General features: G+C 40.0%; 1 protein-coding gene across 2 annotated transcripts in view; it reads right to left on the minus strand.

The window, feature by feature from the left end:
- dnah9 (dynein, axonemal, heavy chain 9) overlaps positions 1 to 25,013 on the minus strand; it is a 195,707-nt gene that overhangs the window by 125,650 nt on the left and 45,044 nt on the right. For both annotated transcript variants that reach the window (XM_077551042.1, XM_077551043.1), the window contains 6 exons: positions 22,040 to 22,279; positions 21,130 to 21,290; positions 12,004 to 12,160; positions 9,201 to 9,305; positions 2,985 to 3,142; positions 2,506 to 2,644 (listed from right to left, as the gene is read on the minus strand). In XM_077551042.1, coding sequence (XP_077407168.1) covers positions 2,506 to 2,644; positions 2,985 to 3,142; positions 9,201 to 9,305; positions 12,004 to 12,160; positions 21,130 to 21,290; positions 22,040 to 22,279 — 960 coding nt within the window. The remainder of the gene's footprint in view (positions 1 to 2,505; positions 2,645 to 2,984; positions 3,143 to 9,200; positions 9,306 to 12,003; positions 12,161 to 21,129; positions 21,291 to 22,039; positions 22,280 to 25,013) is intronic.

Here is a 25,013-nt window from a genome sequence, read left to right on the forward strand (position 1 = left end):
ATTTCCAAATGATAAGCCCAAGAAGCCTAGCTCACGATCTAGGTGATGGGTAGCGACTCTCGATGCTCGATAAAATAGCAGAGTGCGGACATCAACCCTGTGACCCAATGACATCACAAAACATTTGCATTTTTCTTTTGTGATTTTTATTTGGGGGGGGGGGGGTTACTCCCTTTAGTTGCTTCTTTAGCAGGTTTTTTTTTTTTTTTCTGGAGAGCTCAGTATTGTTCATTCGGTAATTTTACCGATTTGACATGTCATCATCATTGCTCTCTTTTTATTTTTATTTTTTTTAATATATATTTTTTTTTTTTTTATTCATTTTTGTTTTGTATGTGGGTGAGTATGTGTATGTGCATGTGCGCGTGAGTGTGTATTCATTATTTCACCTAAAACCTATTTAAAAAATCCCACACCGTTCACCTAAACCGAACACTTCAGAATCTAGCCAGAGTCGTGAGGCCGTCAGGAGACCCGAGGAAGGACCACAGAAAAGAAAAAAAGTGAAATCCAGCACCGACCAGACACCACCCACCACCCACCGGGCCACCAACCAGAGTCCTTCACCAACCCCAGAAACATCTAAATTCCAACAAATCAGGGAGACCTCAAGAGACCAAAGGACAGACTGAGGAAAGGAAGGAAGGACAGACGAAGCAGAGTGAAATCCACAGACACCAGCCTCCACCGATTCAACGACCAGAGGAAGAAGCAGATTGTGTCTGAGTTTTGATAGATGATGGTGTGGTGGATCTGGCATGCATGAAAATCTCCACCAAAGAGGGGAGCCGTCGACCCCTGCCAGGACAGAGCAAGCGCAATACCTCAGGACCCCCAGGCCACGGCAGCGCCAAGGGACAACCCCCGGGCCCCGCAGGGGCCACCGGCCGGAGAGCAAGCCCAGGAGCAGGAGCGCCCTCCCATCCCAACACGGCCCGCGCCCCCATCCCAACGTAGCCGGACGGGGCACCGCAGGCCCGCCAGGCACACCACCGGTCCACAGCCCCCGCTCCTCCCACGACTCCCCCGCCCCCCATCCACCCCAACCCAGCCCCAGACGCCCCCAGCCCCCCCCCCCCAACCCTTCCCGACCCCACCCCACCCCCACCAACCGCCAGCCCCACTAGACCCCGGGGACCCCCCGTACCCAGGCATCGGTGCCGGAGAGGGGCCGGACAGCGGAGCGGAGAGGGCACCCGCGCCCAGCCCACCTCCCGCCGCGTGGAGGGACGGAACACCGGGGAACGGGCGGCACCCCCGAACCCCAGGCCCAGCGGGGAAAGGCCCCTGTCGTCACTCCAGCGTTCTTAGTGAAAGCTAACCCTGTAACTCTACCCCTACACCTTGAATGTGACACCACCCAGTGTATATACAAGTGTGTGTATGTGTGGTGCATTAAAATTGGGAGCAGGCTTCTTTAGCAGGTTAAATGTATGCTATATGGGGCTTAAGTCTGGTGATTAGCTTGGTCAGTCAAATATCTGGGTCATCTTCTTGCTGCTTGATCTCTTACGGCAACCTGCTTGGTTGAGTTTAATTTGCTGATGCCATCATCATCATTACCGTTCCACGGTTACGGGTAATGAGTTTGTTGCAACAGAAGCCATGCAAGCCCAATCCAAGACCTGAGACTCAGTGAGTGACAGATGAATTTTCATGTTGCGGATCATGAGCACGATCATTTAGTTCTTAAAGCTTTACCCTCTCTATTATTTTTGTTAATTGACTTTTGTACATTAAATCTTGTGCAGAAAGTTGACTGAAATAGGTACTGTTGTTTTCCTTGCTCTACCCATTCAATGTATGTTAGCTAGTACACAAAGTGTTCTTTAATATTAAGGTCATTCTAAATGGTTGCACAAGCAATGGGCAATTATTGTGTAATGCCACTGACTTATTTTTCATCTTCTTGGAGCTCAACAATGGCTTGTTTTTCACTAACAGACAGCTGCTGTCCATTTTAGTCACTAGGGTGTGAGTATAATTGTGGTCTTCGCAGACAAAACCCACATTTTAATTTAGGTATTCATCCAATATCCAATGTAGACAAAACACATACAAAAAAAACCCAGCAACATGTTATTACTTGTTCCATACCTTTTGCTCACATAAAATATGTGGGAATTCAAACTAAAGTTGTGTTTGCTCATCTTTCTATTCATCTTTTGAGGTTGAACCCAAGTGAAAATAAAATAATCTCATTAATCTTAGGTACACAAAGGAGTCATATAATGGAACGAGTGAAGTATGGCCCTAAATTAGGCCCGTAGCTCATAAAATTATTTCCCTCTGTCGATTTCCATTGTGACTATATATCAGCAGATTTTTACAACTTTAATTATAATGCTGACATCAAATCCCCTGGCAGAATTTTATTCAAATTTGACATCTAAGTTATTCTCTTAAATTGAAAAAACACCACAAAAACAAGTTTCAACAGTTTCCTAATTTAACATTGAAGGATAATTACAAAACTTGCAGTAATCATTCCATGTTCGTGACTACCTGTTTTGAAAGAAGTTCTTTGCACAGTGTGTAGAGCGTGATAAACTTCCTAGCGAGACCCCGGGCACCGATGAATCCCTCAGCTACCAACATGATTTCACAGATCAGCTCAAAGTCTGGCACCACCATGGCACAAGGTCTGTGGAAAAGTGGAAAGAACACACTGGAATAGAAGATCATTTAGACTGTATGATCACATAACAGGATTAAATTGAATGGCAACTTTAGTGAGCTCTGCATTGTCTGATCAAATCTGACGGACAGGTTTATCATATGCACCTCCATATCACTTTCTTAAAAATTTAATTTGATGTTTCTACGGCTGTCTATATTCAATATCCTTCAAGCGGGCCTGCTGATGCTGGTGTGGCACCACTGATTAAGAATAGAAAAACACAGACTATCCACAGAGACACTGTGTGCACTTTACAGAGCAAATTGCAGCTTTCAGCAGTGCTGCTTGCAGCCATTTGACTGACCTGAAAAGAGCCTTTAGGTTCTCAGGAAGCTCAGTCCGACCAGCGTAACCAGGATTCATCGTGATGAAGATGCCCACAGTTGGGCAAAGGTTTATGTCTTCGCCCATGAAATTAAACCGCTCTTTCTTATCTCGAATGGCATCCTGAATACTTTTGACCTGCACAAGAGTACAAAGCAAATAAAGCACAATAGATCAAAAAGAGGATGGTCATGCTTCATTTAGAACAGTTAATGCATTTAGAACAGAAACATAAGAAGAATTAACTAACAAAATTATATATATATATATATATATATATATATATATATATATATATATATATATATATATATATAAAACAACTAAAAATGTTGCTTCTGTTGCACTTCTTTTGTGAATTTTTTCAACCTAAGTAAACAAGATATTAAAGATTATCTTGCAGCATATATAAAACATAAAACAACATACAGAACAATTTTTTTTCAAGAACAATACTGTATGTGTTCAGGCAATCTCCTACAAATATAAGAGGCCAAATCACGGGACGGCACATGATCAAATCGCAGCAGCGGAGGAGGGAGAGCGGCAGCAAGTGTGCCTGTGCCTGCTGTGACATGCCTGTTATCTGTTTGAGCAAACCTCAGCAGTGCATAAAAGAGACAAACTGAAAACTACTAGATCAATATTATAGTTACAGTATTGATCCGATATCGAAAGTGACTTGTTATCGATAATATCAATATTTGGATCAATCCGCCCACCACTAGCACAAGGGTGGAAGTGCAAGTATTGGGAAAACAGTAACCGGAAACAGTGTAGGTGTGTGACATACAGGAGTCGGAAGTCCCGCCTCCTCATGGCATATACCCCATTTAAAATTAATGAATTATTAGTTCACCACAAGATGGCGCTAATTATTACACACTATTTCTTTAAGGAAAAATCTGACATCAAGTCTCCTTTGCAGTAGTTGGCGCTATACTGTGGTAGAATGACACCTGCGAATCATCTGCATCAAACAGAAAAGGCTTTGTTCACAATTTTTAAAATCACTAGAGGTATTGGTACTCTGGATTGGTAGGCAAGGGGCGTCGGCTGTGTCAGGGTTTGGGGTCGCTCCGGACTCCTGGGAATAACTCTACGGCCGGTGGCCCCTGTGGGGCCCAGGGGGTTGTGCTCTTGTGCTGCCGTGGTCTAGGCGACCCTGGGGGGGCTGTGCTTGCCTTGTCGGGCCAAGGTCGACGACTCCCCTCTTTGGTGGAGGTTATCATGCATGCCAGATCCACCACACCAGCATATACTGAAACTCAAAAATAATTTGCTTCTCCCACTGGTGGCTGAATCAGTGGAAGTTGGCGTTTTGTGGATCTCACTCTGTTTCATCCATCCTTCCTAACTTCCTTTAGTCTTTCCTCTGGTCTCTTGATGTCTCACTAATCCTGTTGGAATTCAGATGTATCTGGGGTTGGTGAAAGATTCTGGATTTATAACTGTGTGTAGAGGGTGGTGCCTGGTTGGTCTTGGATTTCACTATGCTTCATCTTTCCTTCCTTTGATCCTTCCTCTGGCCTCCTGACAACTTCACAACTCTGGCAGGACTCTGAAGTATCCGGTTAAGGTGAAAGGTCTTGGATTTATAGCTGGTTTCAGGTGAATTAGAGAGCAAATGCATGTTGTACAAATAAAAAAAGAGAGAGCGATCATGATGATGACATGTTGACTCGGGACGGCTGCCGAATGAATGATGCTGAGCTCTCAGGGGAAAAAACAAGCTTTGTTCACAATTTTTATTGCGTTAAATTTACTAGAGGTATTGGTGCTCCGGATTGGTAGGTCATCAGAGAGTGAACATTTGTACTGGCTGGTATCGGTCTGGAAATTGAACATCCCTAATAAATAGTAAAAATTGATAAATGTATAATTTTCTAGCGATCTAAAAAGCTAGTTAGAGGTTTCTTTGGAGTTTGAATAATAAGAGTTGAACACTTGTGGGGTAGAAGAGTGTAACGCAGTTGACAGCTGGAAAGAGGAAGAACATCCCTTCATGGATGAGTACTCGTAACAGATCACTCATTCGTATTAACACGAGAGAGAGAGAGACGATGGGAAAAAGCAAAACGGTGCTGCTTCAATATGGCGTATATGATTGGCTCACTCTAGGTACACTTTACCACATTCATGTTCAACCCAATAAGACACCATTCTGGCTGAATGTGCATGTACTTAAAGTGGTTTGTCTTGTCGGTGTTGGCTAAAACGAAGATCAAATTTAACCAATTTATCTTTATGATATGACATCTGGCCGCCGTCTGTTTGCATCTGCTATCCTAATACGGGACTCACCCCACCAGCTGCGTCATAGCAGACCTAACTGGCAAAGGAGGATGTCACCCCGCGACGGGAGCTGTTCCCACTTTAAGAGGATGGATTAGTTATGCTGGGCTACGCTTGCTATGGTGAGAGCCAAGCAGTTAAACAGGGTGCTGACTGTCATAGTACAGGTTTGATGCTCCTCTCTCAAGGTCTACTTTTCCACATATAAGGCGCCATGATTTATTATTCATTAAACCTTGCAACACCTAGTCATTTCTGTGGCTCTTTAAAATTCTCCACGCTCACTTGCAGGGTCTTGAAGAGAAGACTGCTTGACTTTCATTGCAGCTATAACAGAAAGGCAAGGGCATAGCACTGACTGTTTTATAGAGGAGTGACTAATGAGCCAGGGACTAAGGAGCACTATCACTATTATCAACACATCATAATCAGCATCTTTATCAGTTGTATATGATACTTCATGACCGTGTTCCATTTGCGGAAAATGAATGTGAAAATGGGCAAAGGCAGGATATGAATGCACGTGAGACCACAACCACAAAGGAAGGCATCTTTTGATGTGGGATGGCAGAATGCGCAATGACAGAACAGCGAGCATCAGCTGAAACACAGAAACTGCCTGACTTCTAACGGGCTAGCTAGGTCAGATGCATTTATAGTTCTGGTTCTATGTATGATGTGGAGGATGGTGTAGACTGGAGCTGACTGGATCATTGTGACAGATGAAAGATTGAAAACCTATTCTGGTAGTTGTATAGTATTTTTTTAAATATCATTTTAGATTTTTTTTGCTCACATTTTTTACTCTCATTTGCTCCCAAAAACGTATCTTAAATATTGCCATGGTCACAAAAACTTATTTATACGTTTTTTATGTTTTTTTTTATACTAGAGCAGACAGAAGGCTTTGATGTAGCTACTGACCTGAAGAAGTTGCTAAAAACAATGGAAGTTATTACAAAAACGCCCAGCAAATGACAGCAGAGTTTAAAAGATCAACCAGGGCCATGTTGCAACAAGCTCTTTTCCCCAGTCTTTTCAACAGATTTGTGAATAATTATGAAACTTAGCTATACTCTAATGCTAATTGTGCAAAACGGAAACAGATAGAAAAATACTTTTTTTTTTTACTGATAAAAGAAGAGAGTCTAATCTTTATTTTGGTACGTTCCATGTTTTTATAGTCATAGAACAGAATAATCTGTGGTCCTTGCAAAATCAGTAAAAAAAACAGTAAAACAGCCGGGAGAGAAGTGGGTTGCTTCAATGAAAATGGCTGGGAGTGAATGAGTTAATATGCTTATCTTCCTTTTGTTGCACGGAACAGAATATTACTCCTGGAGTATTTTGTACTTCAATTTCCCATAGCTGTCAGGGTTGGCTGTTGTTGTGGACCCAAGTGTGGGGAGGCAGAGCGAGGAGGCCAAGGTAAAGCCCAAAATAAAAGGTTTTTTATTAATTAAACAAAAACAAGGTGGTGCACAACGTGCAGACTAGGAAACAAACAACAACAACAAGGTCCTAAATGCGAGCAAACTCAAATGGCAAGACATGGAGGAAACGACAAAACGTGAATATGACAATGGACCGACAAAGACTCAAACAAAAACAGGAGATTAAGGCCCCGTCTACAGGCAACCAAAGCCAGCTACGTTCTTCAAACAAATCTCGTACACACAGAAGACTTGCGTGTGTCCAAAAGAAGATGCTGAGGACGTTTAAAGGCTGTAATGTATATGCGTAGAAGAAGAATCAGAGAAGAACACAAAAACTTTTTTTTATAACGTTATTGCAATCTACAGAACATGTATCAAAACAACATGTATCAAAACAACAACAACTGTCTTTCGTGTGGACGGGGCCTAAATACACATCAACTAATTACACAAGAAGGGACACCTGGACAAGACACACGTGGCTGAGGGAACTGATTGGCTGAACACAAGGGTGTGAGATGACAAGCACAGGTGTAAATGATCATATTAAACAAGACAGACACTGAAAAGAAACACAAGGAAAACACAATTGAAGTGATCAAAGACAAAACCCAAAAGATAACAAAAACACAACCCAAACCATGACAATAGCTGACATCATGTTGTTGCTGAAACTCCACACTAACAGACTGCAATTGCACAGCTGATTTGCTAGTGCACTCAATGTTGCCGCAATTGCTTGTATGATTAATCATTGTTTACTTTCACATAATAAACGCAATTCATATTAATCAATTAACTATCACTGTCATCCCAGTTTTCGCCTGAAATTAGTAGGAAGTCACATGAGTTTTAAGTTCTAGTTTTTTATTTTGGACTTGATTAAGAATTACATCAATCCATAAATGTAGAGGCCAGGGTGTAAATGCAGTATGTTATATTTTCAAAGGAATTGGGGAATGTAGAGTATTACTGTAAAATTCTGTGTATATACGCACTTGTGTATAATATACACCTCCAAAAATTAGCCTTAAAAGATGTTTTTTTTTCTCTGGACCCGGAGCTTCAGGCCCTGTCCACACGAAAGCCAGTTTCAATGTATTCTCACAAGTTTCTTACCGTTTAAGCCGTTCGTCCACATGACGGAGCGGTTTCGAAGCTTGAAACCGATCACTTTTGAAACTGGGCTCCAGAGTGGAAAGATTTCAAAACGCGCCTCGTACGCATCCGTCTGAACACCTTGTGCAAGATACTCCTCCGACGATGACATAATAGTTGCACCCCGATGACGATGCATTGTCGCAGATTGATGATGTATGCGCCAATTCTCGCGTGACTGTGCGCGAACCGTCAATTTGTCAACAACAATGGCGGATAGCCGTGTCGTAGTTTTGCGCAGCCTCCTTAGCTTGCCTATGCTTTTGCAGCAAAATATTTTGCTACTTTATTCAAGCGATGTTGTACTTGAATCACCCGCCATTGTCACTTCTCCTGTGTTCGTCTTTTTCCATGTTGTTTTGATACATGCAAAGCATGTTTGTTTTGCAGATTGCAATAAAGTTGGGGGAAAAAAAGTGTTTGTCTTCTTTGCTAATTATTCTTCTACGCTTTCCATTAACTCCCTGTGGCTGCGCTAAAGGGCCACTCCAGGCTTGGCATATACATTACAGCCGTTAAACGTCCTCAGCGTCTTCTCTTGGACACACGCAAGTCTTGAAATGCTTCTGTGCGAACGAGATTTGTTTGAGGAACGAAGCCGGCTTTGCTTCCGCCTTGCATTGACAGTCATGCTATGTACTTAACAATCTTTTAAACTTCATCTACTTTGGTGTCGGGTATTCAAGGATCAACAAACTACAGGTGGGTGCTACACAAATAAAGATTTGATTGATTGATTGATTGATTGATTGATTGATTGATTGATTGATTGATTGATTGATTGATTGATTGATTGATTGAGTGAGTGATTGATTGATTGATTGATCGTTTGATTGATTGTTAGTTTGATTGATTGATTGATTCGTTAATTGATTGATTGATTCATTCAGTCATTCATTCATTCATTCATTCTGGGCTGCTAAGTCTGAAAACGACAATGATTTGTTTGACAATTAATTGATTGATAATTAATTTGGGGATATCAAAAAGGCTTGTTGATTATTCTCTAATAAAAAATAAATAAGCTTGTTGTTTACTGTTGCAGAATTTTCAGAATTTTTTATTAATCCCCCCGATGAAACAAAGTAACGTCAGTGCCAATTTTGCAGCACATTTGAGTGAGCCTGGCTTGTTTAACTTTTTGATAGAATTTTAAAGCAATGTCTATTGTCTAAGATATATATTTTTTTAAACACACATTTTACAAATCTGAAAAGTTATTCAATAAAGATATGCTCAAAGACATTTCAACAAAGTTAAGTGTTGGAGTTGAGGGCATCTCAGATGGCACATGGACATTTTCTTACCTGTACAGCCACCACAGACAGCACCTCCACTGAGATCCTGTTAAATTCATCAAAACAGCCCCATGTGCCTGTCTGAGCCAGACCTTTGTAGATGTTTCCACAGGACTGATGGACAGAAAAAAAAGAGAATCAAGAAGGCAAATATTGAAACGGACAGCCAGGTTAGTATATGACAGTGCAGTCAGACGAGACTAGAAAAAAAAATCTGTATGTTACAAATCTATTTCTTCATGTGGAAAGTATAAAATAGATGGATTGATAATCATACCACCTTTATCAGGTTTAAAAACAGGTGCAACCTTATCCTTAATTAGCCACAGGGTTGTTCCATGACAAATCACACAATGGGTTTAATCAAGCAGGTTTTGATTTATTGAAACTTGGTGTACTTGTTAGGGGTGTATCGATCGATCGGCCGATCCCTTAAATATAAACCAATCTTTTCCACCGATCTCATCTCCCTCCTCAGAGGTCTGAAAAATTCAGCCACCGTCCTCTTCTGCTGAGATGACTAATAAGCTTTACATTTATATTTCAGAGAACTACTTAATTTGCAGTTAAAGCAATCCGTTTGTATTATTTCACAGATATTGTTCAATGTTTTCCAATAAAATAAGATTGGAACTCTGAAGGTGTATGCTGCTTGTTATGAAAAAAGCCCAGATCGGCAAAAATCGGGATTGGCAGGTCAGACTTTTTAAAAGATCTGTGATCGGCCAGAAAATTGTGATCAGTGCACCTCTAGTACTTGTCGATAGTGATGGCATAACCCAAAACCCCAAATGTGAGGTCAATTTGAGCAGGGGTGTGAGAGCTATGGCCTGCCAAATTTGGAATTTTTGGGCAAAAAGGGGCGTGGCTGCCTTCCTTTGAATGCTTATATTTCTTCACCTACTAGGTCAATCTTCATTAAAAAAAATATATTGTTGGAAAGGGAATTAAGCAAGGATAAAAAATATGGGGCATATTTGGTTCATATTTTAGTACCTTGATTTTTTTTTTTACATATAATTTGACCTTGGGGATCACAAGACCTTAACATTTTTCATAAAATGTAATCTTGTACATGTTCTCTAAAACATATTAAAATTTCACAGATGTATTTTTATTTTATTTTTTTGTTTAGCAGGCATAAGTAGTCAAAGTATACATACCCTCAGATATTAAATGATAGATCATGATTACCACGCCAGTATAAAACCATTCACTCTGTCATGCTAGCACTTTTCGGGGGAGGGGAAAGCATGTATGAGAGAACTAGCAAAAGTACAAGAATTTCCTTTTTTCCAATTTTCCAATTTTTCCACATCTGTCAATGGGAAAATGGTTAAATCTGGTGGAAAACACCACAAATTTCAAATATCACTATCTAAAATCTCTATAATGCAAATAATACCCCTGGCGTTAAATTATTATTTTTATTTTTTTAAAAAATTTTTTTTATCTATTTTTCTTAGAAAGGCCAATGTTGTTAAAGCAATTTATGGCAAAAGCTGGGAAATATTGTTGTATGACCATTTAGTAGTGGTGTCCAAATATCACTTCCTTCAACAGTTGTCAGTGACACCAAACACCGCCTATGGTTAGCGAAATGATTGGCTCAATACCAGACTGCAGTACACCTACACCCATGTCTTCCCTATGCTGCATTACAAATCATGCATTATTCATTGAGGAATACAGAAAAAATGTCAGAAAAGAATGCTAACTATATTAAAATAATCACAGCTCTATATTTGGATTAACATGAGTACTGGCAACAATATTTAACCGGCATGTCCATTGTCCATTCCACAGGCCTCCAAGATTCAGAAACCCTAATAGTATATACAAACAGTAAATTCTATTTATGGGGTCTCCTGAAAAGTGATCATTTTAGAGGAACAAGGATTCGGCCGGACGACAGCCAGAACAGCTAAACGGTAGACACCTTCAGGTGAGCATACCTTTGATATAACAACTTGAGAGCCAATGTCAATTCATTGCTGGAACATATAACTAAATGGAGGATATAAACCCAGAGTCACTCCACTAAAACAAGATACTGACAGCAAAATGAGCGGTCAGAATGCTTCCCACACACATTTAACTTTTTCTAGCATCAACTTCTGAGTTGTGAATTGTCCTCTAGGGAGTAGCTGGAGCAAGATGAAGGCGGCAGCTGACTTCTCTCCAATTACAGGCCAAAGGAATCCTTTCCTGACGCAAAACAGAGCTGACTGGAGGATTGATTCAACTTGTGAGCGTATGAGAATGTGTACGCGAGTGCATAAGTGAATATGAGCAACAGTGTGGGGCTCTGATGGCAGTTTGTAGAGCCTGTGTTCCTCCCGGAGTATATTAGCACTTCTCTTTGACACCTTCCTAGAATGTGTATAGCCAGGGGTGCTGTATGCCTGGATACTGTAATGATGCACCTGTCTGGGGAAGCAGGAGGTAGCGGGATTTCAAGATTATGTTTATGCCTCCTTTGACCACTCTATATGCAGAAGGTGTGCAAGAGTATACATGAGTGAATAATAAATCAGGTTGCAGCCAGGGTGCAGCGAGGGCATTTTGACAAGGCTCAGTGAAGAAATAACTGTCAGGTTGGAGCAAATCAGCTCTTCTTCCAAAGGGGGGAGGAAAAAGAAGATGAAAAGAGGGAAGTTGAAAAGAGAAGGGCGGGAAGATGGTTGACACATTGAATGACAAATGCACACCATACTGCTGACAGAGACAAAGATGGAAAGATATATAGCATGGGTTGGTGTGAGCGCACTAGTTCAAATGTAAAAGCATCTGTGTGGACTTGTTGACTCACCTTGTAGTCCATTTGTTCAGAGCAGTTAAATACATAGACCATGATGCCGAGCGCTCGCCCCAAGTCTTTGGTTGTCTCGGTCTTCCCTGTTCCTGCAGGCCCTGCTGGAGCTCCACTCATTGTCAGGTGCAGGGACTGAGTCAGGGTGATGTAACATCTAAAAGTAAAGAAGATACACATATCACCACAAAACACTGGAGTCGGCCATCCGCAGCGAGACAAGAAGCCTTGGACTGATTGAACTGACTTGTGTGAGTGGAAACAAACAGTGCGGTAGTCTCTGTTTACAGCAATTATCTCCAGGGTTGTTGAATTACCACAGAAAGAAAGAACCAAGTCAGTTACTACTATGTCTGCTAGAATTCACAGACGTGCACAGGTAGACCCTAGTGGTGCTCACACCCTACCCCTCTGCCCTCTCTCAAAAAAAGTACCCTTTGGAAAGTTTTTTTTTTTTTTGAACAAACACTTTACTAAGGACAGGTCAATGTTGACATAATATTTTAGAAAAGCTGCATGATTAATCGCGTGTGAAAAAAAAAACAATATGCGTGCCCTGCGTGTGCACGCACCCAACCTAGCTCTCTAGCGCTCTCGCTCTCTCGCTCTCTCGCTCGCTTCCTTTGTCTTGTGAACGCTAATTACCCACGGTCTCGGTGTGGGGCAGACACACACACACATTTCCTTCCACTGCTGCTCCCCCCCCCAGCCAGGTAACTGTGTTATGAATCCAGTGAAATTGTATTGTTTGTTTGCCCTCTATTCCCTACCTATAATCATTTTTGTTGTGAAGTAGCATGTCTCATACAGCACAAACAACTGAGGATAAATTAGCCGATATTAGCCACCTAGTTTAAAATGATATATGCTAATTCAATAACAGATAACGTAAGGAAGCTCTCTGTGATCCGTGCATTGAAAAGCATTGAACTTTAGATCATTGTAATTTGATTTGTGGGGATTATTTGGACTTCAAAATGTGATGAAATGTTGTTTGTGTCTGGTTTGTATTATGCTAGTAGTAACAAACAAAAACAATCCAATACGTCATTGGTGGTTGAAGCATTTGCATTGAGTTGCATTGTGGAAATATTAGAAATGCTGGGAATTGTTGTTGTGTTGTTGTGAATGTTTGGAATTGTCAAATGTTTCTGCTTTTGGCAATTTATTATTATATTATATTATTAGTATGGGATTTTTTTTAATGGGCTTTAGGTGAACTGATGAATACACACACGCTCGCACGCACGCACACACACACGCACATACACATACTCACCCACATACAAAAAAATATATATATATATGTGTGTGTGTGTATATATATATATATATATGTATATATATTTAAAAAATAATAATAAAAAAAATAAAATAAAATAAATGAGAATTTTTTAATTTTTTTTTAAAAAGCAGAGCAATGATGATGTCAAATCGAATGAACAATACTGAGCTAAAAAAAAAAAAAAAAGGAATTGTCAATTGCCTGTGAAAAATACCCTTTTGCCTTCTTGTAATGACAACAGTCAGTCTTGTTCATTCTCATGCCATTGGTCTGTTTGGTTACAACTGGTCTATTTATTTAGTAATTGTAGCATAATGCCTCGAAAGGAAAGGCTGAAAAGGGAGAAAGAAAAGGAACTACAGTACAGCACGCAGTCAAGGGAAGCATCTCTCTGCTCTCTTGGATGAAATCAAAGACGCATGAAGATGAAATGTCAGACTCAGAGTCAAGGCCAGAGAGAGTCATGTTAACTAGAGTTTAGCACATTTTAAAGATCCCATTTTAATATTGATTTGCTCCTTGAGGCTAATTGTATTGAAAAATATTTTTTTCTTAGTGTGTACTAAATCAGCAGGCATGAAGCTATTATTAGCTAAATTATTAGCTATTATTTTGTATAAACCATAACTGTAAGTTATTTCTATGCTACAAGTCTTACAGTCATGTTGCCCTAATAGGCTGTTAATAAAACTAGCAGTGGGGTATTATTAATCATTATTATTATGTGTGTGTCATGTTTCTTTAAAAACTTCTATTGACATTTCCGAACATCCAGGCATTTCTGATGTCCACAATGCAACACAATGCAAATGCTTCCTTTATATGATGAAAACAAACGGCAGATTGTAATGCTTTTTCCTGTGACTATCAAACAAACGACATCTCATCACATTTTGAAATCAAAATAATCCTCACAAATCAAATTACAACAATCCAACGCTTTTCAATGAGCAGATGGATTTCGTTCACCAAATTGACGGCCATCTTGACTTTTGACGTCATTTTGGAATTGTCAGTAAGGTACATTCCTTGTGCACAAAAGTGCCCTTTTTTTCCCCTCGGAGCACTTGCCCCCCAAAATCTCTGTACACGCCACTGGCTAGAATAGTACCCAGTGGAGAAATTAGTACCCAAAAGAATGATCTATTAACACTTTTTCTTCTTTTGGAATCATGGAGTGATTTGTTTGTTTTGTTTTATTAACATTTTGTGTTGAGCACCTATTTCTGTAATTAGATTCACAAATAATTTAAGTAAATTCACAAATACAGTATACAGCAATACACTTGCGGCTCTATTTTCATAGACAGGTGAACGTCAAGCTCATCTCAATTTTCATCTCGTTTTGTCTAGATTGGTTTTGTTTAGACTACCTTTATGTCTTGTCTACCGTTATTGGGACTCCATTGTACATTGTGTGAACAGAGATAGTAGACTACACTGAGTCTAAAAATGGGCACAACTTAATTTTCGTGCCAGGTCAAGTCTAGTTCTACTTTCACCTTTTATCTTGAATGCTCACCATACTAATAATACAACCAGGAGACTAAATATTCTCAGTTGAATTATTTACTGGATGCCAGAAAGATCGAGTACACAGCTGTGGAGCCTTATTTGCTGAACGCAGAAGAAGGCCTGCCACACTCAAACTGGTCGCTACTTCAGTTTGAGTTTGAGTCAAATGGACTTGCGCATGCGCATTGAAAACGACAGCACATCAGTACCACCATGACATTGTACTGTAGCTGTAGCCATTTAAGGCTATGCTATATTGTTGGGCTTTGAGTGAGTGTTTTGAATTTGGTAGTTTGAGGGTCAACTTGAGGGTCTTTCATTTGATATTGTTTAATTACAGCTCAGATTGTGTCGGCCTGTTACCATGTGTGTTTGTCCGGGCTCATTTGCATGTTAGACAATCTGGTTTTTTGTTGTTGTTTCTGACATTTTTCAAAAGACTGCCCATGGGATATTATAAATGGGATATTATGCCTTCTCCATCATCTTCTTTCTCCTTATTGCTCTCCATCCTCACCTCAGCTATAGTTCATATGTTGCGTATGGCTCATTTTTTAAGATTAATAAATATATTTTGAGTATAATGTGTTGGCTAGGTATCTTTTTCTTTGGTTTATAAGATGATACAAATTATTTCTTTTAGTCAAATAAACTAAACCAGCTCAGTGGTCTAGTGGGATTGCGTCGACCCTGGGATGGGAGGTAGTGGGTTCAATAACCGGCCGGGTCATAACAAAAGTCTATAAAAATGGTACCCATTTGCCTCCCTGCTTGACAGTCAGCATTATGGGTTGGAATTGAATTGAGGGGGTTAGATCACCAAATGATCCCTGAGCGCAAGCCCCTGCTGCTGCTCACCGCTCCCTCAGGGGATGGGTCAAATGTAGAGAATGAAATTCACCCCACTTAGATGAGCGTGTCAATCAGTGGTACTTGAACCTTTAAAAGGAACCCCGACTGCCATGACAAGTTTGCTCCATATTGTTTATTAGGTTGTTACTAACATAACTATGAGATCCATTTTAAAAAAAATAATTTCCAGTTTATTACATTTTGTAGAAACTTTATTCGGACGTACGCCGCCATTGTTATTTAAGTCACAACGCACTCAGGGCGGCTGGCTGTCTGTTGAGCAATGTGAAACGCCTATAAAGAAAGCAAGGTAAGAAACAACATGCGATCGGGAGAGTCACCCTCCCCCATGCCGTGCTCTCGTCATTCACCAGACGCATTCAAGAGTTTTGAACGTCCCTTTATGAACGCTACGGAGACTTACCTTGCTTTCTTTATAGCCGTTTTACATTGCTCGGCAGAGAGCCACCGCCATTCAAAATCACTACGCACTAAATGTGTTGCGACGTAAAAAACAATGGCAGCATACGTCCAAATAAAGTTTCTACAAAATGTATTCAACTGGAAATGATTTTTGAAAAATGAAACTCATAGTTATGTTAGTAACAACCAAATAAATAATATAGAGCAAACATGTCATTATAGTCGGGGTTCCTTTTAACTTTATAAAATGCGAGAAATGTTATTTGGTTATACATAAACTATTTAAGTGGTGTCAAAGTGAATATGTTGATTCAGTTAAAAGTAAATGAATTAGTTTGGTTCAGTAACTAAAATGTTAAGAAATGTTTCATCCAGGCTTAGGCAGACCGATTTGACGTGCTCCGTGGACATGTGGTGGATGTTATCGCATTTCATTCATAAATATGACAACGTGGGACAATACCTCTGAATCATTGTGGAAATCAATTAATTCAACAAATAATAATAATACAAATAAATAATAATTATCATCTTAATAGCACCGCCCTGACCACGCGGCACAAGTACTGTAGGTGCAAGGCGATTCTGCAATTGAGGAATGAGGAATGCCGACACGATTGGCCAGTAAAAGGCTACGTTCCATTCCACAATGGTACAAAATGGCAAAAACACTCCATTATGCTCAATTCTGCAAATACCAAAAGAAAGAAAACGCCATCCATCTCACTCCATCAGTGCTTTGCGCTAAACTTGCACTGGTGTGAGTTGATTCTGGTAAGAAATACAGTAACATGACTGGCTTTAAGCTTTTCAAATCCAACAAACACTTTTGAGATGAACTAGAACAGCAATTGAAAGCCCAAGCCCTCTTGTTCAACATCAGTATATGACTTCACAAATGTTCTTTTGGATGATTGGACAACACACTACAGAGACACTCCAAAATCTTAGAAGAGTGAAAGCTGTTTTAGCTGAGGGGACCAACTCCATATGTAAGCCCATGAATTTAGAATGGGATAGCAACTTCTATAACAGCGCAATTCAACTGTCCCAATATAATGCTTGAAGTAAAATGGTGAGGTTCCTTTTAAAATCTTGATGTAGAAACGTGCATTTAGTCATAGGAAAAAAAAGTTCAATTTCCAATCCAGCCATGTCAGTACAAATAACAAACTGCTGACATTTGCATTCTTATGAGCAGTAACATTTCCCCGTGTTTGCTAAGCAGGCATTGTGCATAACCTCATTATATGATAATAGAATCAGCTTCTGTGCTTTGATTAGCATAGAGGCTGATTAACAATAGCAGTGATTTCTTCTCCAACGTGACCTGACGGGACTAACAAACAGTCAACCAATTTAATATCAATAAAACTAGCAGCAGCATGGATGTGAAATGATGGAGACAATCAACACATTATCGATTAGGGTGATAAACACAATGGCTTGCTTTCAATAACAGTGGAGCAGTGATTTTAATGAGTTGCTGGTTAATAAATGATGTATGGACGAAGAGAAATATTGGAACACGTCAAAAGAGACAGAAAATGGGAGAAGACAAATGATCCCATCTGTAGACAGTGTATCAACCAAATGTGAGTGCCAACAGGCTTTGTGGCAGTCCCATGAAATATGTGCAGAAATCTCACATTCTGTCATCTCAGAAGCTGGACTTTGGCTGCTTTTAAGTACATTTCAAAAGAAAGCTCAATAAATCAGTCTGTCGCCGTGAATTACCCTTCTACTCCTATTTCTCTGCATCTGCTTTGTGTGTAAGTTAGATATTCCTGACATAATGCTGCGGCTCGCACATTCCTGCAGTAAATATTGATGCACACATGGTGCCAATATCATTCCTGCTGTTATTGATTGAAGAGACTGATTCCTTTAGTCTAATGATACTGCTGCAGCATTCCCAAGTTATTGCTGACAGTACTGTAGTCTGATTGGCCAGTGTGGCAGGAACTGAAATAAACTATTTCATTATACATACTCTAAGTTAGGTCAGGTGTCACTGCCCCCAAGGACCACATTAGTAGCCTGTGGGCCTGTTCTAAAAATAGCTCAGCTAGTCATTGTTTGTGGCTAGTGAAAATGGAACATTGTGGTATGCATATAAGTGATCATTTGAAATAAAAAAACTTAAACATTTGCAGAGATTTGTAAATTTACATTGTTGCATATTCCTCTAAAGCGTGAACCATGAAATATATGAGAGGAAATTTTGCTTCTTTGTATTTACTGGTCCTTTTGGGAAAAAAAAAGAAAAGAAAAATCAACCTCCACATATGACTTTTGATTTGTGTCATATTTGATACATCCGGTCACAATGCTTTAAATTCGTACATTTATAACTGTCAAAAGTATAAGAATAAACAGATATATCAAACCTATTGTATTTAAAAAAATCTGAAAGAACATTTCCCACTATTAATAAGCATAGGTGTCTCTCCTTTCTCAATTGCGGCGATCTTGCAAAGTCGCTGGAAAAGCCATCAGCTGGGTGATACTGCCCTCTAATGGATTATCTGTGCAATGCATATGTCAGATCATATATGTCAGGGTTTTAATGGGGAAAAAAATATTATACGGATGAAATAGAGGGATCAAAATGTCTTGTATTTAACATGATACATTTGGCTTTATAGGGATAATGATATTTATCTGTTTCCTACCTTGTTAAATGATCATTGATAATTATTGATTGACTGGTTGCAGTTTGCATTAACCGGTACCCACCGGTACCCAAGAAATACTTGTCGGTTTCAAGAAGGCTGGTTTAGCAGATACTGTGCTCATGTTTAATAAAGGGATGCTTTTGTTTGACAATGTGAAACAATATCCATTTTCAACTGACATTTTCCATCAGAATTGAACAGAGAGCTTTAATACCGAGAGACAGAATAACAAACAAATACTAACATTAACATTACATCAAAAGGTCACCATAAAGTAAAATGCATATACTTTGTCATGCAGTCTCACACAAAAACCTCAAAACAAATGCATGTGCACAATTGTGGTTGAGTTTACAGTATACTTGTTCAGTATTTATTTATTGTGTTGAATTATTCATTTAATCAATTTTTTTTTAATCCAGGTAAGGTAACTGAGAACATATTCTAATTTGCAAAGTCAACCTAGCAGTAGACATTCGAGTAAGAAAATGCACAAGCAAATACAAAAATAGCAAAGTGTACAATGTTACTTATTGTATAGTATACCTCTCATATTGATAATGATATTGGGATGAGACAGATAAGTGCGGACTTTTGTAACAAAGTGGTTAATTTAAAAAAAATACATTGAGTTAGAGGTGTAAATAATTGTGTTGTTGTACAAATTGGCAAGAGAGTTATTGCATTGCATGGGCTATATTGTTGATGTAAAGGTTAAAAAGTGTTGGACCAAGTATTACCATGTGGAACACCTTTGAGAAGTTGTCTGAGTAAAATGGTCTCTAATTGTTTTTTCATAAATTTTAGAAAGTCAGGTAGAATGGAGATTTATCATATTATCACTACCATACCGTTCTGCTGAAGGTGCTGTCCCTGTAAAATAAATAAATAAATAAATATAAACTAAATTCATAGGATGTAGTGTATGTCCAAATTGTATGGGTTGCGTGAAGAATGATGGTTTTAGAGATACTACTGTACATGTTTTCACTGGACAGCAGTGCAGCAAAAATGCTTTCGCTGTTTCTCAAGTCATAGATTAAAGCTTGAGACAAAATGCCCCTTAACCCTTTGTGCATTATCAAAATGAACATTGTGACTCCCAGCAAAGGCATGCAGCATATGGTGAAGTCTTGTGACAATGCCTGCTGATCTGGCTATCAAAGCCCATTGTTTCTGCTTTGTTCTGGCTTCAAATGGAATACCGGTCAATCTGGCAGATCTACAGATGCATAATCACATTGTGTAGTTTGCCAAATGGCTCTGCAGGCAGGTATTCATCTCTGTGTTGTTAAAACTTTATCAGGAATTCTGTTGAAACATGTGCTAGGAAAAAACAAATCGTTGGTCAAGTTCCCCAGGTGAGTCAATCCTCAAGCTTTTGCTTGCCATGGATTTCTGCTGTGATCCAAAAGAAGATTACTGGAATCTGTTTGTCTTGTTATAATGTATCTACCAAAGATTTTTACTGACCAGAAAATGCAACAGCAACAACAGTGCAGCCATTGTAGCCTTGTGATAAAGTAATTGCCTTGGGAGATGTTCCAGACTCATTTATTCAGTGATATTGTTTAAACATGGTATAATCCACAAGACGGCAAACATAACAATAACAACACGAGTCTCTAGAATGCATTGTAGATGTCGGATGTAATTGCGAATGTAGTACAGTATGTTGACATGATGTTTATATTGCTTTAGAAGAGGTAAAAATACAGTAAATGTGTTTGTCACGTTTTTCGGTTTCTTTTCTCATTAAAAAGTATTTGCATGACAGATTGCGCACAATATTATTATTCCTCTTGATCAGATTGATTTCCTCTGCCAAATATTCATAGCTTCTATTAAATATGTCATCTGATCGTAAAGTACTACAAATAAATATATTATTATTATTAATAATAATAATGTACATTAACCTTAACACATTGATGGGTTCAAGATTCTGATAATATGTATATATATATATATATATATATATATATATACACACTGTATATTTCCCTGTCAAAACAACATTAAATAATATCTTTCAATTCTGAAACAGGAAATAAAAATCATAAAATATTCACTTGGAATATTTAGGTTAATATTCAATTTTAACTCATCAGCAGGCACATTTTTGTACTTTTCTCAATTAACCAAGTATCATATCCTTTATCATTTAGGTGAATATTTAATTTTTTATTTTTATTTTTTAATGTTCACAGGTGCTAATTTGAAACAATTCATTGACATTTAATGGACAACCATATTTGACCCAGGCTGAACAGTTGAATTTCATATTCAATTAATGTCTTGTTGAGTAAAAAAAAAAACATGTCAGAAACAAACAAAATAGATGGTAAGATTGAATACATGACAAAAATGTACCTGTCTGTTAGAGGTGTGATGACTAGTCGTGGCGTGTTGCCCAGATATTCATAGGAGTAGCGGAATTGTGCATCACAGATATTTGCAAAACAATGCCTCTCCTTCTCATCCCAACGGTGTCTCAGCTGTGAAAGCCACACAAATGCCTGAGAATTCTCCACCTGAAAATCAAGTAAAAAAAGTTAGTGGAAAAGTCCCAAATCATATTGTATTAGCCCTCAGTCTAATTATGTCTCTAATAACATGTTGTACACTGAGTGAATATATTGTGTATGTAGGAGTAATAATATGATATGATACAGTAGGGAAACAGTAGTGTCTCAGTTCTGCGTTAAGAACTCAAATATTTACTAACAAACGGGAAAAAAAACAAGTGCTTTTCTCTGAATAACTGAACTAATATTTACTTGTATAACCACCATTTCTGAGAAGTTCTCTATTGTATTCTCCACTCCACAGCGATAATCTTGTTGGCCTGGAATCAATATCCTGCTTGTTTATGAGTGTGTTTGGGTTGTTGTCTTGTTGAAAGAGCCAATTCAAGGGCATTTCCTTTTCGGAACACGGTAAGGCTATGTGACCTTGCCAAGTATTGTGATTTATTCAAACGGATCTATGATCCCTGATATGCTATAAATAGGCCCAGTGATGCTTGCTCCATCGTGATTCACTTTGTACTGTGGCTTGAAATTTCCTGATTTGGGGCTCTGTCCTCTGTGGCCCTGAGACTCGAGAAAAAAAAAAAAAAATATATATATATATATATTTTTTTTTTTTTACTGTTTTGCTTAAATCAGTCCATAAAAAAATGTTCCACTTATTCTGAAGATTTGATAATAAGGGGAAAACAACAGTAAGGAGTCAAACCCTAAACATATTCTCATTTTCCTCTCAACTTGCTCCACTTCACCTTCTGTGCAATCATTTTGGCAACCACATCTCTGGCGTGGACGTCGATAGTGCAGATGGTCATGACCTTCTGCCGATCTCCAGGCGAAAGCTGGCCAATCAGCATGGAAATGAGAGTGTTAAGCTGCGACACCTGTTTCTTATAATACTCCTTTAGAGCGCTGTCGTTGCCTTCTTCCAGACGGGTGAAAGCCATTCCCACGTCAGATGTCCACCAGATCTGATTGCAGGTAAGAGCCACCTGATAGCAGACGTTAAAACATTATGACTTTGAGAGAAAACTGTGTTTGATAAAGCTTCCACTTCCGTGTGATTTTAAAACATAGCAACTGAAGGTGAAACATGCAAGTGGGAGATGAGCCAAAAATAGACACAGTTTATATGATCATAATGTATATGTCCATATGCTTCATGTGTAAAAATGTTGCTTTTACAACTTTTCTTCATTCCAGGCAAAGTTAATAGCATCCAATCTTGTGCGTTTTTATGAGCCTTTTGGGAAGGTAGCCTCAATAAATGCTACCACATGGTGGCATTTGTCCCTACAAGGTATTTGATTTCCTTCTGGTTCAACATTCAAAGCAAAGATTTGATTGCTGCTAACTGGGGAAAAAAAATACTTGATTTGTCTCCACACTGTTCACTACGGAAAAGGATTGAGAAGAGAGAAAAAAAGGTTGTCAGGATTCAGAATTTATTCTCACGATTCTGACTTTATTCTCACAATTCTGACTTTAAAGTGAGAATTCTGACTTCACTGTCAGAATTCTGACTTTCTGACTTCCGCCCACAATTCATAGCTCTATGTCACAAAGTTAGAAGTCTCACTTTAAAGTCAGAATTCTGAGATTAAAGTGAGAATTAACAATTTAAAATGAGAATTCACTTTAAAGTGAGCATTCTGAGATTAAAGTCAGAATTCTCACTGTAAAATTAGAATTCTGAGATTAAAGTCAGAATTCTCACTTTAAAATCAGAATTCTGAGATTAAAGTCAGAATTCTCACTTTAAAGACAGTATTCTGAGAACAAAGTGAGAATCCTGCCCTTTCTACACTTGTATTTTTCTCTTCACTGGCCCTAATTCTCTTTCCTATTGAATTCACTTATGATCTATGAGCATAATTAAGTTCAACGTCACTTTTATTATGAAGCATTTATTTATATCACACTCACACCAACCAATATTTTTGTCAAGCACTTACCATACAAAAGTTAACGCATCTAATGGCTGGAGAATGTCATTTGAGTAACATTCTTGTCATGGAAAAATAAGTCATCTGATGCAAATTTGTATTCATAAGTCATGCTTTCCTTTATTTTTTAAAATTAAATGGGCCAAAGAAAAGGGCAGAAGTGTTCTTGTTAGTAAGGATGCAAATTAATCACATCATAAAATAGTCGCTAACTCATTCAGTTTTTTAGTGGGGTCACATAATTAACTCAAGAAGCCATTTCTATTTTGAGGTCAGCATTAAAATGGTAAGCGTGATGAGCACTTACTTTCCATGACCATTTTATAGATTAGTCTGGAGGTTACACATCACATGTACAGACATTCACATAATTGTTCTACATCAATATCAAGCTAAACTAAAAACAATGCCGTTAAAAGCCAATATGGGTACAGATAAAAGACGATATAATGCAGCAAGTGTAATTATCTGAAAAGCAATTGGAGTAATTAGACACAAGTTTGGCATTTCTCCAACAAGGTGCCTTGATAAGATGACAACTTGGTGAAGCCCCCTGATTAGCTTTGATGATGACAAAATGTTTCTGATACTTGAAGCGACAATATTTTGCTGTGAAATGGTGACACGGTATTTAGGTTTAAAAGAGCAGGCACCTACACACTGTCATGTCTGGGAGGATCGGGTTTTGGTTGAGGGTCCCGATTGGTCCTGAGTGGATTCCTGCCTTTCCGCAGGCTGACCAATCCGGGCTCTCAGCCACTTGTGCCTGGCCTCAGGTGTGACTAATCAACCTAATTTGTGTGGGTATTTAGTTCCCGGGTGGTGATCAGTCCTTGGGGGATCATTGCCATTTGTTACGGTCACACCCGGAGTTTGTGTTGTCATTTTGGTTTTGTGCTGTACAAATAAAGTACAACTGTCTAACCCGCACTCCTGCCTCCCTGCATTTCGGGTCCCTTACGCCTCTCCTCGACAGACACCACGCCGCTCCGGGACGCAACGTGACAGAATGATCCCACCAAGACGGACCCAGCGGACCAAGAGGCAGGTACCGATGCAGTTTTCGGCGGAGCGCACGTTGCCAGTGTTTCCGGCGGCGCTGATGGCAGCGCCCGAAGCCGATGTTCTGGCGGCGCTCGCGGAGCGCACGTTGCCAGTGTTTCCGGCGGCGCAGATGGCAGCGCCCGAAGCCGATGTTCTGGCGGCGCTCGCGGAGCGCACGTTGCCAGTGTTTCCGGCGGCACTGATGGCAGCGCCCGAAGCCGACGTTCTGGCGGTGCTCGCGGAGCGCACGTTGCCAGTGTTTCCGGCGGCGCTGATGGCATCGCCTGATGCCGATGATCTGGCGGCGCTTGCGGAGCGCACGTGGCCGGTGTTTCCAGCGGCGCTAGTTGAGCGCCCGCTGCCAGTCCTGGCGGCCCCTGTGCAGCGCACGCTTCCTGTTCCGGCGGCGCGCGTCCTGCGGCCGTCACCGGTTCCCGTTCCGGCAGTACCGGCTCCGCGTCAGCTCCAGGTCCAAGTACCAGCTCCACGTCAGCCCCAGGATTCCGGATCAGCTCCACAGCAGCTTCCGGTCCCAGTACCGGCTCCGCGTCAGCCCCACGTTCCCGTTCCAGCTCCGCGTCAGCCCCACGTTCCCGTTCCGGCTCCACGTCAGCCCCGGGTTCCCGTGCCGGCTCCGCGTCAGCCCCGGGTTCCCGTGCCGGCTCCGCGTCAGCCCCGGGTTCCAGTGCCGGCTCCGCGTCAGCCCCGGGTTCCAGTGCCGGCTCCGCGTCAGCCC

This window comes from Vanacampus margaritifer, chromosome 18 (assembly GCF_051991255.1).
Source record: "Vanacampus margaritifer isolate UIUO_Vmar chromosome 18, RoL_Vmar_1.0, whole genome shotgun sequence".
Lineage (NCBI taxonomy): Eukaryota > Metazoa > Chordata > Actinopteri > Syngnathiformes > Syngnathidae > Vanacampus > Vanacampus margaritifer.